Raw genomic sequence first — 16237 nt, 5'->3', positions numbered from 1 at the left:
TATGTGTGTGTGTGTGTCTCAAAGGTGATGTAGGAGTTGTGAGCATTGAATAGACTTAAAAATCAAAATCAATTTGACAAAAAAGTTTAATATCTCCTTAAGAATGATGTTGAATGGAAACACGAACCTTTTGAAACACTTCAGGGTAAGCACTCCATTTACTTATGTGTTGATATTTTATTTTGTTGCTGATATCGTTTTAAAGTTTCAAAAATTATCTTGAATTGAGATAATTTTAGATAAAATAAATAATTTGTACATAAATTTGATGCAACAAATGGATTGGAATTTAATTCCAACATGCAAGTAGATATTCCTTATGTCTGATATTATTTGAAAGAGATAAATCAATCTTGTCCTAACTAGCTCCCCATTATTCATTTGCTGCATAAATTCATAAATTCACAAATGTATTAAAGATGACATTCGAACCTAGGATTTTTTTTTTTTTGAACAAAAATTTGAACCTAGGATTAAAGTGTTTATTTTTCAAATGTATCAATGATTACATGGAAGCCTTGTGGCAGGGCCCAGAACTTTTAAGACTAAGAAAGGAGCACTAATAATTAATATAATAGGATTTAGTTTTTGTAATCTATATTGATAATTTTTCCTTTTCCCTCCTTTTGCCCCTAATCTTTTAAGGAGCACATTTCTCATGACACGTGTAAATGTTTGAAAATCTTATTATTTAGTTAGACAAAAATAACCATTTTATTTTAAAGGACAAAACTAACCTCTCAATGGCCTTTCTCCATTCAGTACTCAGAAGCTAGATATAGATCTATTTTGGATGATCAAAATTTTAAATTTTTGTCTTTCAATTTTCAAAGAAAATGTTTTTCACAAATGAAGTTTTTTTATAACTAGAGGAACAAGAAAAAACATATATACAAAATAAATGAATTAAAAAACAGCTATCCTAGTGATGAAACATCCTTTTATAAGAAGCATTAAATATATAAAGCTTGGATGAATGAGCAACCCAAAAGCTTAGCTGAAGGTATTAGAGATAAAATAAATCCCACATCTAAAAATTAAAAGATGGATCATGAATATATACAATTTGAAATGTATCTAACTAGATGGCTTAAGCTATTTTGATTAAATAGATTATCTTAAAATATGCTTAATATAAAGAATCTACCAAAAAAAAAAAGTAATCTCTGTCCTTCTCTAAGTGGCGAAGAAGTGGTACCACCTTCCTCATTAAATCAAGAAATATAAAAACTTGTAATTGTAATTAACCTCCCATTTAATCTACTCCATGTCCAAAACTTGTAACTTGATATTATTTTGTATGTGTCCCTTGTCGAGAACCAGTCAGATCTGGATTTTCGTGCCCAAAGAACATCCCTCTGAACAGTAGCTTCCTCAAGCTCAACCCAAAACTGTCTCTACAGCTATTCCGAAGAAGAGAACAACCCATCATCACGTAGTACTCTATTAATACCATCTAGTCGATCTACTCGTCTGTCTCTTCCTCCTTCTTCCCAGATGCCCAAAAACTTCTTTGCTCCTGGAAGAGACATATTTCACAGACTTACTAACATTCTCGCTACAAGCCTTCTAGTCACATGAAGCAGCAACCAATCATTCAAAATCATTAAGGTTCTTGAGGCAGCATACGAAGCAGCAGTGGCTGGTGGAAAATTGACATAAAAGAAAGTGTAGAAGCATTCGTGAATCTCTCAAGAAAAGAGTGTTTGTCAGGATCCTATCCGATTTAAACTGATACAAAGAAAGTAACTTTTTTTTTACCAACATTTCAAAGTGATAATTAAAAGATTTTTTTATTCTTCATTTTCCATTTACTAAAATAAGGAGATACTAAAATTATAAAAATAAACTAAAATTAAATTTGGACGATCTGGATGATAAGCTTGAAATCCAATTTGGTAAGGTTCCTCTTTCTCATCCTTAACCTACTTAGGTCACAAGGAAATTTTCTTTCTCTACAAAACCTCTCAAGTGAGATCAAACAATTTGAAATTATTTGAGATAGCATTTTAGATTGGTGGATTTAGATTTAGATTTTAGATTTAAAATCTAAAATTTAAAATCCATGTATTTTTGTTTGAATAATATAAAAAAATTCAAATTCAAAGACCAATGAAAAATGGAGGTGGGAAATGAAAATGGAAGGATATGCTAGTTAACATTTTAAATAAATGTCCGAGATATTTGAAATTAAAAAAATTATAATAAAATATAAATTTGAATTTTAGATGTTGTAAATGAGATCCACGGGTTAATCACTTGCCGTATAAAGATAGAGGAAGATGTAGATGCCTCATTTTAATTGGATAGAGGCGGTTTAATTGTAAGTGACTGTTACACAAACAACTTATCAGGATGCCTTGGTTCATTTTAATAAGGCTCAGCCTGATATACTTTGTTACATGATAGCAACAATGTAATCAGTACAATTAATGAACCCAATTTTTTCCTTTTAATTCTTCCCTTAATATTATCATTCTTCACAACCCAGCTCTCAATGGGCTCATGTTGCTCTCAATTTACTGTCATGCTGCTCATTTCCACACATGATTTCCTCCCTCCAATGAATTTGTTTACATTTCAATACGTTTTTGGGGTCAATATTTAAAAATTTTCTAATTAATTTTTTTTCTTAGTTATTTCTCTACAAACACATTGTTCAAGGTGTCCATGTGAAAATCATGCTGATCTAAATTCTAAACTACGTGGTTTTGACAGGACCAATCTAAATAGTAATAGAAGAAAAAGATATTCTGCTATTGTGGATGGAGAAGACATTATTGGGGCTTTTTTTTTTTGGCCCAAAAAAGTCAATTTTATTAACATCAAGACCAAGAAATTACACACCCTAATAGCCAAAGCAAAAGAAAAAAAACACTCAAAAAAACCTATGGTTACAAACTAGCACACATCTAGCCAAATAAAAAACAAAATACAATTAAACAAAAAACAAGAAAACAAAAGAAACAAAGTAACAGAACAATAAACTAATATAAGAGAACAATCTCAACCTATTCCGCCATAATCAGTAGAAGAACAATAACTCAACATGCTATCATTCCATAGTAGCCTAGCAAGAGGGAATATATTTTTTTTTTTGATTCTATTTTTTTATTTTCTGGAGAACTAATATTTTGTAAAATATATTCTCAAAGAAAAAGATTAAAAAATTTTGTTTAAATAATTATTCTGGAGAGCTAGAAAATGTAGAATCTTGTTTGGTGAATTGATAAGCCAATATTTTACTTGATTTTTAATGCATTTCAGCATTTAAAATAATTGATTATGGCTTTAGATTGGAAGGAAATGGGCATTATTGCCTCACATAATATCTTTATGTTGAAATTAGAAAAAAGGAGCAAGCTAATGGAAAAATTGGGTTTAAACTGATTCAACACAAGGACCAGGCCCAAAACAGGCCCAAAGGTGCATCACTAGTACTGGATAAGCAACAAAGGCTTTCATGACAGTTCATGATGATGGCTAAATGTGACAGATGAAATACACGAGTCAAAGCAATAACATGTGACAACCTTAAATTTTAAATAAAAAAAATTTCCCTTTCAAATAATATTTTATTTAATCTAATTGTTAAAATTTTATAACAAATGAAGCGTAATAGTTTATTGAAATAATTTTTTTGAAGGTTCAGAGTTCAAATTTTACTGAGTAAAAATATGATTTTATTTTGTTTTAAATTATAAAAAAAATTTATGCCATTTCTTGTAATTTTCTTGACCTTTTTTTGTAATATTTTGTGCTCTTTCTTTTAACTATTCCAGTTTTATCTTTTGATAACATTTTATCTTCTTCGTTGTGAAAAAATCAATATTTTAAAAACTGAATCGGATGATGAATTGAAAAAATCAACGGGTCATAAGTCTCATAATTTAACTGATTAAATTAGTGGTTGAACCAGTCATGTTTAATTCAATTTTTAAATAATAGATGCATAAGAAATATAAAATCAATCTATATTTAAATAAAAATATTCACTTATATACAGAAATTTTAAAATATTTATAATTAATTTCTTAGCTTGCTTAAAAAATAATATTTTAGTAAATTTTATTCCATCTCACCATTTTGCATAAATAGCGTAGGAATCTCATAAAAAAATCAAAATAATATCAACTTAAAGCCTTCTTTCTGAAACCTCTTTATGTTGGCCAATAAAAAATAATTTTATGCCCTTTTTTAATTCTATATTCCCGTCTCTTTCGCTGTCCCATTCTTCATTGGTTAATATTAAATAAAAAAATGACACGTAAAAAGAGAATGGGTAATGAATTGACATTACTGGTTCTCCAATCCAATTGATAAAAGCCTAACCCAATCAGTTTCTGTTTTTGCTTCCTTCGTCGTCGTCTTCCTCCATTCTTTCTTCGCAGCTGCACAGGTCTCGCTTGCAACAGTCAGATTTTCTTCAAATCTAGCAATCTGAAAGTAGATCTGGTGGTTTTGTATCAAGGAAAATACGGTGAGAATCATGGTTCGTTGTAAAATGTTTTATTTTCTTGGTTTTTTCTTTGAATCTATGCCATTTTTCTAATTTCATCTTCTCTCTCCATCTCTTCCCTGTGCCCTTTTTTTTATTCCAAAGTGTTTAGATGACCCTCCCGGATCACTCAAAAACCGTTCCAGGTTGATGGTTCAATCGGTTCTCTAAGAATTGCTTGGTCTAACACAGTCTGAAACGGCTCAACTGCCAGAGCGGGTTAATGGTCCAAACCGAGCCGCCTTCATGGATGGTCAACAGGTCGACCGCCCGGGTCAGTCTGGTTTTCAAAACATTGAAATAAAAATAAACAAAGCATTTTGCATTCTCTCTCCTTCACCGACATCTTGCTCCTCTTCTCTCTTCACAGTCGAATTCCTCCCTCACTGTCGGACTGCTTCCTTGCTGCCACTCTTCTCCTGTGCTCACCGAACCTCACTGTTCCTTCTCGTCTCCTGGCCACCGTGAGCTTGCTGTGATTACTGTCGCTGCTTCACGATCCTCTGTTTCTTTCTTTCCTCAGTGTTAGTGTGGTGTGCGTTGGTAACCAAGGAGTTTGGGCTTCTTCAATGTTGTTCCTTCCGTCTTCCTCCAGTGGTCTGCATGCTTAAGAAGTGAGTTTCTGATTTTTTTTCTCCTCCTTTTCTGGTCATCCATGGCTGTTAAAGCTAAGGGATTTGGCTCTTTTGTTTTGTGATGCTGTGGCTTTTAGGATGAGGGTTGAAACTTCTACTTTATTGTTCTAGCTGATTGTTGTCGTGGCCCACAAATTCAGCAAGGAAACTTGAGAAAATTCAGAGGCTATAGTGGCACTTTGAAGTCGGTAGTTATTAAATTTGAATTGAACTGTTGTTTTGATTAATGATAGAGGCCAATTCATTTTGATGCTAAGCTGAATTTTAATTAAAGAATTAAATGTTGGAAGTTATTGAAATTCCTTGGATGTTTGCTTTATGATTTTATTGATGGAAATGCCCTCAAGTTACTTGTAGAAATACTTAAAAGAAGAATTTAGTGGAATGAATGTTGTTAAACTTCCATGTTATGAATTCAAAGAGTATATATAAATTTTAATTTAAGCTACTGATTGGAATTTTAAAATAACATAGTAGGAGAAATAATTAAATAAAACTCTTGTTATAGTACTTGATTAAGTTTAAATAAATGATAAGAAGAGTTAATGTGACCTATTATGAATTGCAATTGAGAATAGGCTATGAGGAGGAATAAGGATGAATTAAGATTTGTCAAATAGTATGATTAATTTAAGTATATTTGGAACTTTAATGAATATAGTGCTATCTTGATTATTGCTTGAAAATTTAATTGTTGTTATGTTGTAAGGGATGGATACCAGGTCTTCTCTTGCCCTAGTTATGTTGTCAAATACTTCCTTACATTATGAAAAGAGTGAATAACTGATTTTAGAATTGTAATTTACTTGTTAGGAAATTAATGGCACCCTTGCAATTAAGTGACAAGTTAAAATGAAGCAAGCTTTAGAATTATTAGAACCTCTCAGGTAAGTAAGTAGTATCCAAATAATTTCTTACAAACTGTTTATAATTTTTTATTTAAATTTTTACATTATTCCCTTTTTACGTTGCATAAATATTCTCGTCAATTTTAATTTTAAGATTCATATAATTTTTTCTTACTTACCTAACTTTCATATTAACTAGTTTATTATGGAATTTACTTTATATTCATTATGAATTATGCTATTGTTAAAGAATATTTGAATCTAGTACATTATTAATCGAATATTTATTCTAAATATTTTTGTTGTTTAAATTGTATGATTTATATTACAATTATTAAAACGATGATTTGTGCATGGAGAAAATTGAAAAGAAAATTTAATAGTTGAATATTATATCTTGAAAAGAATGGGTTTCAATGAATGTTTCAACTTCATACATATTTTATTTTAATTAGGGAGATTAGGTTCAAAACATTGGATGCACTACAAAACAAATGACTTTTAGCAATGACTTTTAGTAGCAACCAAACAAGTTGTCACTAAACAAATTAAAGTCGCTACAAAAAGTTCACTTTTAGTGGTGACAATTTGTTGCTGCCAAAAGTTGTGACAAAAAATATATTTTTGACAGTGACAATTAAATGTTGCCTTAAAAAGTGAACTTTTGGCAACATTTAAAAGTTTCCGCAAAAAGTATTTTTATAAAAAATAATTTAAAAATTAAAAATAATTTGTATAATTACCTTTAGTCCACTTTTGGTAGTAACATTTAAAAGTCACCACTGAAAGTGGACTTTTAGCTATTTTTATAAAAAATAATTTGTATAATTATCTTTAGTGACAACATTTGTTTCCACTAAAAGTATTTTTAAAAGATTAAATATAATTTTAAATTATATGAAATAATTTTTAAAATTATCATTTAAATTATTAAAAAATTCTTATGAATTATTTTAAAAATTTAAAATTAAATAAAATCATTCAAAATATATTTATGAAATTAAGTTTCTTATTTTATATACAGTAGTAGAATTAAATGATATATAGGATCGTGAAACAAAAAGAATAATAGTGAAGACGTACTAAGTTTAATTATTAAAATAATTTTTAATTTTGTATTATTCATAATATTTTTTAGACATATATAGTTTATATTTTTCTAAGAATTATGTTATTAAGCTAGTATTTTAATATGATAAATTAAAATTTTGATGGCCTATTACTTTCAATTATAATTAAGTTAAGTTATACATAAATTATTACTTGTATACAAATATATAAATAGCATTGGGACGTTAACGTTGTACAGGTATCACAAGATACAAATGATATTGCAGACTACTCCCTCTGGTCCCATTTATAAGTCCAATTTTAGAAGGTGTATTTGGTCTCATTTATAAGTCACGGTGCGTCTTTTTAGGTAATATTTGAGAAGTATTTCCAAAATTACCCTTCATAAGAGAGAAAAAGTAACAGGACATTACTTTTTAAATTTGTTATATAGGGGCATGTTTGGAATTTTACTTACTTTTATTCCTTGTACTTTTATTGTATTGGTATTGATGAGGTTGGTAGAAATGGATTATAAATAGGACCGGAGGGCGTACTTGGCATATTGCACACTTGAAGCTTAACTTGGTATACACATAGTCTCTACTTCTTCTGTTGAGCCCTAATAGCATTTGGACAAGGATTTCATGTGATTCCACCTAGTGTATTTAGATTTCTATTGTTATAAAAATATTTACTAATAATATTTTTATAACTAATTATTACTAAGAAGAATATGAAAAATTATTCAAATCTACTTTGCTATGAGGTAGAAAATGATCAGAGGTTAGCTAGATTGATCACATGTGAGATCCTTGCAACTATCTTGTATTATAAAAGTTATTAGTATTCATTAAAAATTCAAAATTATTCAAAGTTACTATTAACAAAATTTATGTGGTTGAAATTAATTTGTTATTAAAATACTTTTTTAAGATATTAAAAAATTATAGATAAAATATATTTGTAATAAAAGAGTGGAGAACATTTAGCCATTTTGAGAGAAGGTAAAAATTTAAGCATATAGTTTATTGATTTTGAAACAAATAGGGGGAAAAAAGTAAAAGATATTTAACATAAACTAATATAATACATTTTTATAAATAAATTATATACTTAATAATTTTCATTTAAAACATAAAAATAAAATTTAAAAATTGGTTACAATGTACGTAAGAATATTATTTGATATTTAAAATTTGTTGATTTTAAGTTCATTTTCCTAACAAAAATAATATTTACCAATAAAAAAATATGTTATTAAAAATATAATTTAAATATTCATGTAAATTATTTTGTTATATTAATAATTGAAAATAAAATAAAATATATGTATATCTTTTTAATAATATATTATTTGATATATGTGTATGTAATTAGATAATATATATTTAATTTCACATATAATAACTACAATTGCATTTCAGTTCAACTAGCAAAGAAGGGAGGCTTAAGGCTTGAAGGTGGGAGGTCAAGAGTTCAAACCATTACTTTATCATATTTTGCTACAAATATGTGACGTGGTGCGAGGTAGTGACGTGGCATATGAGGTGGTTTGAGGAGGTATACACGTGGTATGTGATGTGGTGCGAGGTGATGACGTTAAGCATTATGTGGCTTAAGGGGGCACACACATGGTGGGTGATGTGGCAGTGATGGTGACATGCATGGTGCATGAGGTAGCGTGGGATGTGGCACAAGGTGGTAGGGTGATGTGGCATCATCTGACGAACGCGTGGCCTGTGATGTGACATAAGATGGCAAATGATATAGCATCATATGCCGCATATATGGCAAGTGACATGGCATGAGGTGACATCACGTGGCAGAGTGATATGACATAAGAATAAATTATCATTTTTTTAAAAAAAAAATTTGGTGGTGGCAAAAACTATTAGCGGCAATAGTTATAGCGACAACCTTTTAGCGGTGAAAAGTCACTGCTAAAAACTTTAGTGACAACTTTTGGACTTTTGGCAGTGACAAAAGTCTTTCTTTATGTAGTGATACTAATAACAGTTTCGTTAGCTCTTAGCGCACTATGGTATACTTATCTAGCAAAGTGTTTAGGAGGTACTAGCCTCATACAATGGTTAACGCACGTGGAATGGAAGGATAGTTATTCGTGAGCATATTACTCCTACTTATTTTTGTGAGATTTATGGTCACATTTGTTTTCATAGCCTCAAGCTGCGCTTGTCAGTTATTTATCCTTGTGGACTATGTCTATGTTTGTTAATCATTCTAATAAAGTCCCACTACAATGTGAATTTTTGGAAACTTCTTGGTTTTTTAATTTATTCTATTAAACAAATTATTGTTTGATCATATATGATTTTATATGGTAAATTTTCTCCTCGTTATTTACAAACATTTTTTCTTGATTACATCATTATTCGAATTTCTTTTATATAATTTTATGAGTTGTACAGTTCTTGATAACTTATAAAATTCCAAAATTATTGATTTATTTCATAATTATATTGTTGAGAACTTTATCATTTATTGCTAGTTAAAATATGTGTTTTAATTTTCCATTGATTTGTTTTAAAATAAATTTTATTAATTACTACTTTTACATGTTTTATCTATAATTTTGATTGAGATGCTACTCACCAGAAAATTTTCTTTAATCTTAAATATTGAAGTCGACCCTTAACCTCTTACTTATCATTAAAGGGTTTTATTGCTTTTTGAGATAACAAAAGCACATGTTAGTCATTTTATTGACGCAAATATATATTGTATTATCCAAATTATAACTTAGTACTTCATGTATACTATAGTTAGGTCTTAGACTTTATTTGTTATTATGAAATCTACTGGTGTGAAGCTAAGCTCCTTTTTGATTTGGCTGATGGGTTTTGCTACTGTGAAAATTTTAGAAAATCCTAATTACAGGAGAGACTTTGCTAAAATTTCTATAAAATGTTTAAAATTTTACCAACTTTATAATTATATATATATATATATATATAACTTAGATATTTTTTTTGACTAGTAGAGATTATTTATTGATATTTTATCTCAATATTTGGTTAACTAAGGCTTATGAAATATGAATTTATCTTATATTTTGTGCTAATTGTACCCTTAGCACCGAGAAGTGACATAACCTATATCACAAAATATGCTATCTATCATCAAGCGCTAAATGTACACAACTCATGCATAATTCATAGAATAAGATAAGAGTAAGTAACAAAAACAATGACATAGAGACAAATAAGGGAGTGTTTGGATGGAGAAGTTGGAGGGAGGGAAAGGGTTGTTACACAAGGACTAAAATAAACCCTACTATACTCTCCTCTCACTCCCAACACTCTTCTACAACAAACGTAATTTTTATATAATATGAAAATATAATTATTTTTTTATCGTTGAATTCTGGCCCAAAAAAAAACATTAAAGTAAGACTTTTCCTAACGAGATAATATATTAAAATTCATCAAATCATCTGCATATTAAAAAATTATCATAGATAAGTTAAGTGGAACTCAACAATTAGAAAAACAATGAATTATGATATAAACAGTTTTTTATAAAAGAAGAAAAAACTAGAAAGAGAATTGAAATGATATAATGTCAATTTATAATTAGCACTCTTCCTCCCCTAAGTCTTAAATTACACAAGAATTTTCCTCTGATCCCCTTCATCTCAACCAAATAATAAGTCATTACAAGTTTACAACCCCTCCCCACCGGCCCTCCTTCGTCTCTCTCATCCGCAACTGGTGATAAGATACGTTATCTTGGTCCATGAACGGTTCAAAACAGAGAGCTCGAAGTTTCCTCCAGGTACCCTCATTCGTAAGTGGTTGCGTTTTTCACTGGCCTTGTCCATGATCAATTCGGAACAAAGGCTTTTAGGACTTCATTGGAGTGCTTCATCCGTAGACGGTCATGAAAAGCATTGAGCTTATCTGTGACCGATTTCGTACAGAGGCAAGGATTTTTCTTCCTGATGCACTCTTTGGTCTTTTTTGCTTTCTTTCTCTGCAATTTAAAGACAAGCAAGTGGGAAATTTTAAAGAGAAGGGAGATATGTACAAATGGGTCGAGCTGTATGATTTCTCTACTATTGTGTCCTTACGTATACAGTGTTTGGGATTTAGAAAAATCTGCAAATGGACATTTGGATTGGTGTTTTATCAATACATTATTTGGGACACAAGTTGCATGTCCTTTTCTAGCTATATGCTCTACCCCATTGATCTTTTGAAAGCTTTTTGAAGTTCAGAATATGAACTTTATTAGCTTTTTTTTTTTTATAACTATCTGATATATTTAACTAATTATTAGAAGATGGGGAGAATTAGGTTTCCTCCTGGGTGAAGACTGAAATATAATATGTCGGACTCTGGTTGACTGGTATAATTATTTTACTTCATTTCCAGACCAAAAAAAAATTGTGGGTTCAATTTGCTATTTATTTTGGTATGCTGTTGTCTTTTTCGTTTCCTGAGAGCATATATTGAATAATAGTGACGTGTTCCATTGGCTCTTCTTTTTTCTTATTGCCTCTGTTTTGTGAATTTTTCTCTGGTTATTATATTTTTCCATGAAATGATTATTTCTTCATAATAAATGATCTATTGAAAGATTTAATTAAGACCAACATATATTCATTTTCATATCTTCTATATTTATTGTCTAAATCTTTCATGGCTTCAATTTTTATATATCCTTTCCTCTATAATAGAAGGGCAATTGACTCAAGTAGAAATTACTTAAGATGACCCTAAATAATTTTAGTTGCCCCCTTAAAAAATTTTAATTGCCCCTTACTTCAAAAAATTTCACTCATCCCCCTATAAAAGTTTATTTATCCCATTATTTAAAATTATATATATGTGTGTTATAAACTTAAATAGCAATAGTTTTAAAATGAAAAATCAAAAATTAAAAAAAAACTGTTTATGAAAAAAATTTTCACAAAAATTCTCCATCATAAAAAAGAGGTATATCAGTTTTATTTAATGAAAATTAAAAACATGATTCTATTAGATATAAAAAAATATTTTTATAAAGAGAGTATTTTATGTTACTATAATGTTATGTTTCATGCATTTTTAATATTTAATTTTACTAACTTATACCATTAATATAATTGTATAGATATTTAAAATTATTTATTTTTTTAAAAATATTAATATTTATTTTAAGTATAAATTATTATTCCCCATTGATTATTATTATTATTTTTTTCGGTCCATCACTGCATTCCTCCACCAGACCCTTCATTTCTTATAATTTTCTTCATTTTCTTATTTTGTAGGTCATTTCTTATAATGTTGCATTTATAATAAAAATCATGTTGTAGTAATAAAGAAAACTTTTGGGCAAAGATATTTCAATAGCCAACCAAAAGCAAACAAAGGTCCAGAAACAAGAAGTAAAGACAAAAGACAGGAAACAAAAGGAAACAATAGTAAAGAGAAGGCAAAGGAACATCAGCCAACTCCAGTCCTAGTTCTTGAATTCGAAGTATCAGCCCCATGGTTCGCAGCTTCCACAGCATCAGAGGTTAGAAGAGACAATAAAGAAGGTAATGGTTGAAAAACCCACCCTAATGGGCCCACCTTCTTAAGAGCACTAGATGTAAGGAAATCAACCACACAATTACCCCCTCGAGGAGTAAAACAAAGAGAGAATCCAACCTGTGATGTGAAGGTAGATGACGTCCTGGATTATACCACGACAATTCCACTTAAACAAGTTTGGAATTTTTTCTTCAACACTGTTGTAAAGCAGCAAGCAAACTGTCTCAAAAAGCACTTTATCATGCTCCATATCAATAGCAAGCATAAGAGCCCATTTGAGAGCCAGCGCTTCTATCATAAAAGCTGAAATAGACTTAATCTTGTCACAGAAACCCCATTAAAAATGTCCAGTACTATCACGACACACAACTCCAATAGCAGCTTCTTCGACCCTATTCTTAAAAGCGCCGTCATAGTTAATTTTGCAAAAATCAATAGGCGGACTATGCAAGATAGTAAGTAATTCAATCTGGGTAGATCTAGATACAGTATCGCAGGGGTCAAAACAAGTTGACCAAGCTTCAACATTCAACAACAACAGCAAGAATCGGGTTCACATGAGTAAACACTTCCACATTTCTTTGTTTCCAAATCAACTATAAGATCTAACAGATTAAGGCAATATCATAATCAGAAAAATTGCTATTGGGGTTAAGAAGAGACATCCACCAATTTTCAAAGCTAAACACATTTGAAGAATCAAATTTGAAACCAAAGTTGCTACCAAACCAAATACAACGTACCCAAGGACAGGGGAAAAAAAGATGTTCAATGGTTTCTATTTTAGATTCACAAATAGGACAAAAAGGGGTAAACCGTTACTTCCTCCTAAAAAGAGCCTCATTGGTTGCGACGGCCTTAGAGAGAATTCTCCAGATGAAATGCTAAACCTGAGGTACTGTTTTAATTTTCCATATGTTACTCCAAAGTGCATTAGAGATACTTCATGATGTGCTGGCCTTATGTTTGATAATGTTGTCGTTGCATCTAATATTTTGAGAACCCAATTTTACAATGTACTTCCCATCTTTAGCAGGGGCCCAAACGACCTTGTCTGATAATCCCTGTGTGGGAATGGAGAATTTTATAATTTCAACAATAATTCCCTTGGCAACTAGATTAAAGATTGGAGATAAATTCCAGCTACCATTAACAATGAGATCTGAGACTCTACCGTACTCAGGTTTCTCCAAAGGAGGAAGAGTAGGAATCCAGCAATCTCCCAAGATTCTAATCGACTCGCCAGTCCCAATATCACATAGTAGATCCTTCAGGAGAAAATTTCATCCATTAATAATACTCGACTAGCACCAAGAATCTTTTGACCCTTTCTTAGCATCAATAAATTCTCCCTTTGGGAAGTATAAACTTTTGAGAACTAGTACCCGTAAGTTATTAGGATTTTGTATTAATCTCCATGCAGCTTTAGCAAGAAGGGCTTCATTCATAAGAACAAAATCCTTAAATCCTATACCACCTTCAGCCTTTGAGCAAGTAAGGACATCCCAAGCATGCCAATGAGTTTTACCACCATTATCATCTCCCCCCCCCCCCAACCAAAAGTTGGAAATGAGGCTGTTAAGATCTTTGCATGTTTTGATTGGAAACTTGAAACAATTCATGGGATAGATAGGAATGGCATTAATAACAAACTTGATCATGACTTCCCTACCTGTATAAGAAAGTGTGGTTCTTGACCACCCCTGTACTTGACGTTGAATTTTTTCTCTAATATAAGAAAGTGCCTAATGTTTTGTTTTACCCCAAATATTTGGAATTCCAAGGTACTTTCTTGGATCCACAGCTTCGTTAATACCTAAGATATGGCAAACCCAATTTTTAACATTTACCGGAGTGTTGAAAGAGAAAAAGATACTAGATTTTTCTAGATTAGCTTGCTAACTTGAAGCAATACAGTAACATTGCACCAAATTTGCTAATTTCTTACAATTTGTAACATTAGCATTCATGAAGAGCAAAGCATCATCCGCAAAGAAACAATGATTAAGTTCAGGGCATATTAAACTCAATCTAGTCCCGTAAAGATGGCCACTCTGTTGATAGTTATTTATCATACTAGAAAGAACCTCCGCCACAAAGATAAAGAGATAGGGTAATAATGGATCACCTTGTCTCAAACCTCTCCCAGGCATGAAAGAAGCAATTTTCTCTCTAGATACACAAATATTTAGATTGACAAATTCCACGCATTTCATAACAAGAGACACCCAGTTATGGCAAAAACCAAATTCAAGCAAAACCATCTTCAAAAATCCCATTCTACCCTATCATAAGCTTTACTCATATCCATTTTCAGAGCAAACTCGAATTTATTACCATTTTTCTTATGTCTTAGATAATGGTAAACTTTGTGGGCAATAATAAGATTATCATGAATAAGACGTCCGGAATAAAAGCACCCTGATTAGGAGAAATACAATAATCAAGGAAGGGCTTCATTCGATTAGCAATAATTTTAGATATAATCTTGTAAGAGAAATTGCAAAGGCCAATGGGGCGGAATTGGGAGACATACTCTGGTTTATCAATCTTGGGGATGAGGGTAACATTTGTGTCATTAGTAACAGCCAAAGTAGAAGTTCCAGAAAAAAATTCCATCACCATAGAGCAAATAGAATTACCAATTTCAGGCCAAGCCGAATGATAAAATTTACTTGAGAATCCATCCGATCCCGGGGCTTTTGTACCTCCCGAACTGAAAGCAACCTCTCGAATTTCTTCTTTGGTAACAGGACGCATAAGTTGAGCATTTTCACATTCCCCGATTCTGGTATCTAAGAATTCAAGAGCAGTGGCCGTAGCTCTGGGTCCAAAAGAGGAAAAAAGATTTTGAAAATATCTTGCAATATTATCTGAGACGTCCGTCTTCTCCGTTTACCAGTTGCCATCTTCATCTCTAATCCTTAAAATGCTATTGTACTGCCTTCGCTTAATTGTGCTCAAGTGAAAAAATCTAGAATTACGATCCCCTACTTTAAGCCAAGAAATTCGAGCCCTCTGCCACCAATACTGCTCCTCATTATCCATAGCTTTCTCTATCAGTATCGTCAGCTTTTGAACTTTCTGCAATGTAGGTTCATTGCAGTCACCTTAAGCACAAGCAATTAGTTGCTGCTTAAGGTCATTAATGAGCCTCTTATTATTTGGAACTTCCTTTCGATTCCATCTAGCAATTTCATTTTTGTAAGAATCAAGTCTGGTTAGAAAATCCTGAATAAACGGTGTTATGCTAACAGCATTCAGATTCCAGCCCCCTTTAATAACATTCATGAAATCTACATGGTTTGCCCAAATGCCTTCGAATCGAAATGTTCTCACTTTTTTGGAAGAATTACAGTTAAGATCAGTCAAGAGCAGATGATGATCAGAGCCGATAGGATCTATGTCAAACACTTGTACATTTGAGAATTCCTCTATTAGCCGCACATTCCCAAAAGCTCGATCAATCCGTTCTCTAATCAATCCATCTCCCATGCGTCTATTACACTAGGTATATCTACAACCATTGAAGGCCAGGTCCCTCAAGTTACAATCAGAAACAAAGTTTTGAAAATTAATAATTTTTCTAATTGCTCTAGGATTACCTCCCAACTTCTTTAGATTAGGAAAGAAGATTGTTAAAATCCCCTAAACAAAGCCAAG

The 16237-nt window shown here is 31.1% G+C and overlaps 1 protein-coding gene and 1 long non-coding RNA gene across 4 annotated transcripts; one reads left to right on the top strand and one right to left on the bottom strand.

Annotated features, from left to right (window-relative positions):
* Window positions 1–4345: 4345 nt before the first annotated feature.
* Window positions 4346–9285, top strand: LOC129287090 (uncharacterized). Of its 3 annotated transcripts, none has more exons than XR_008587592.1 (4): window positions 4346–4480; window positions 4604–4772; window positions 4869–5112; window positions 8459–9285. It is a non-coding gene; the product is annotated as an uncharacterized LOC129287090 (long non-coding RNA). The 3 variants fall into 3 exon arrangements; XR_008587591.1 differs by lacking the exon at window positions 8459–9285 and adding an exon at window positions 5211–5426; XR_008587590.1 differs by lacking the exon at window positions 8459–9285 and having other exon boundaries at window positions 4869–5426.
* A 5877-nt stretch (window positions 9286–15162) lies between these two features.
* LOC129285198 (uncharacterized) lies at window positions 15163–16237 on the bottom strand. The gene is made up of 2 exons (XM_054920778.1): window positions 16180–16237; window positions 15163–16091 (listed from the first exon to the last, which is right to left on the bottom strand). Exon 2 carries the CDS (start codon window positions 16067–16069, stop codon window positions 15686–15688), a length of 384 nt encoding a protein of 127 aa, XP_054776753.1. The 5' UTR covers window positions 16070–16091; window positions 16180–16237; the 3' UTR covers window positions 15163–15685.

This window comes from Prosopis cineraria, unplaced genomic scaffold (assembly GCF_029017545.1).
Source record: "Prosopis cineraria cultivar Desert tree isolate PC_DT_omini unplaced genomic scaffold, ASM2901754v1 PC11, whole genome shotgun sequence".
Classification (NCBI taxonomy): Eukaryota; Viridiplantae; Streptophyta; class Magnoliopsida; order Fabales; family Fabaceae; genus Prosopis; species Prosopis cineraria.
This window is presented reverse-complemented; position numbering and strand designations above follow the sequence as displayed.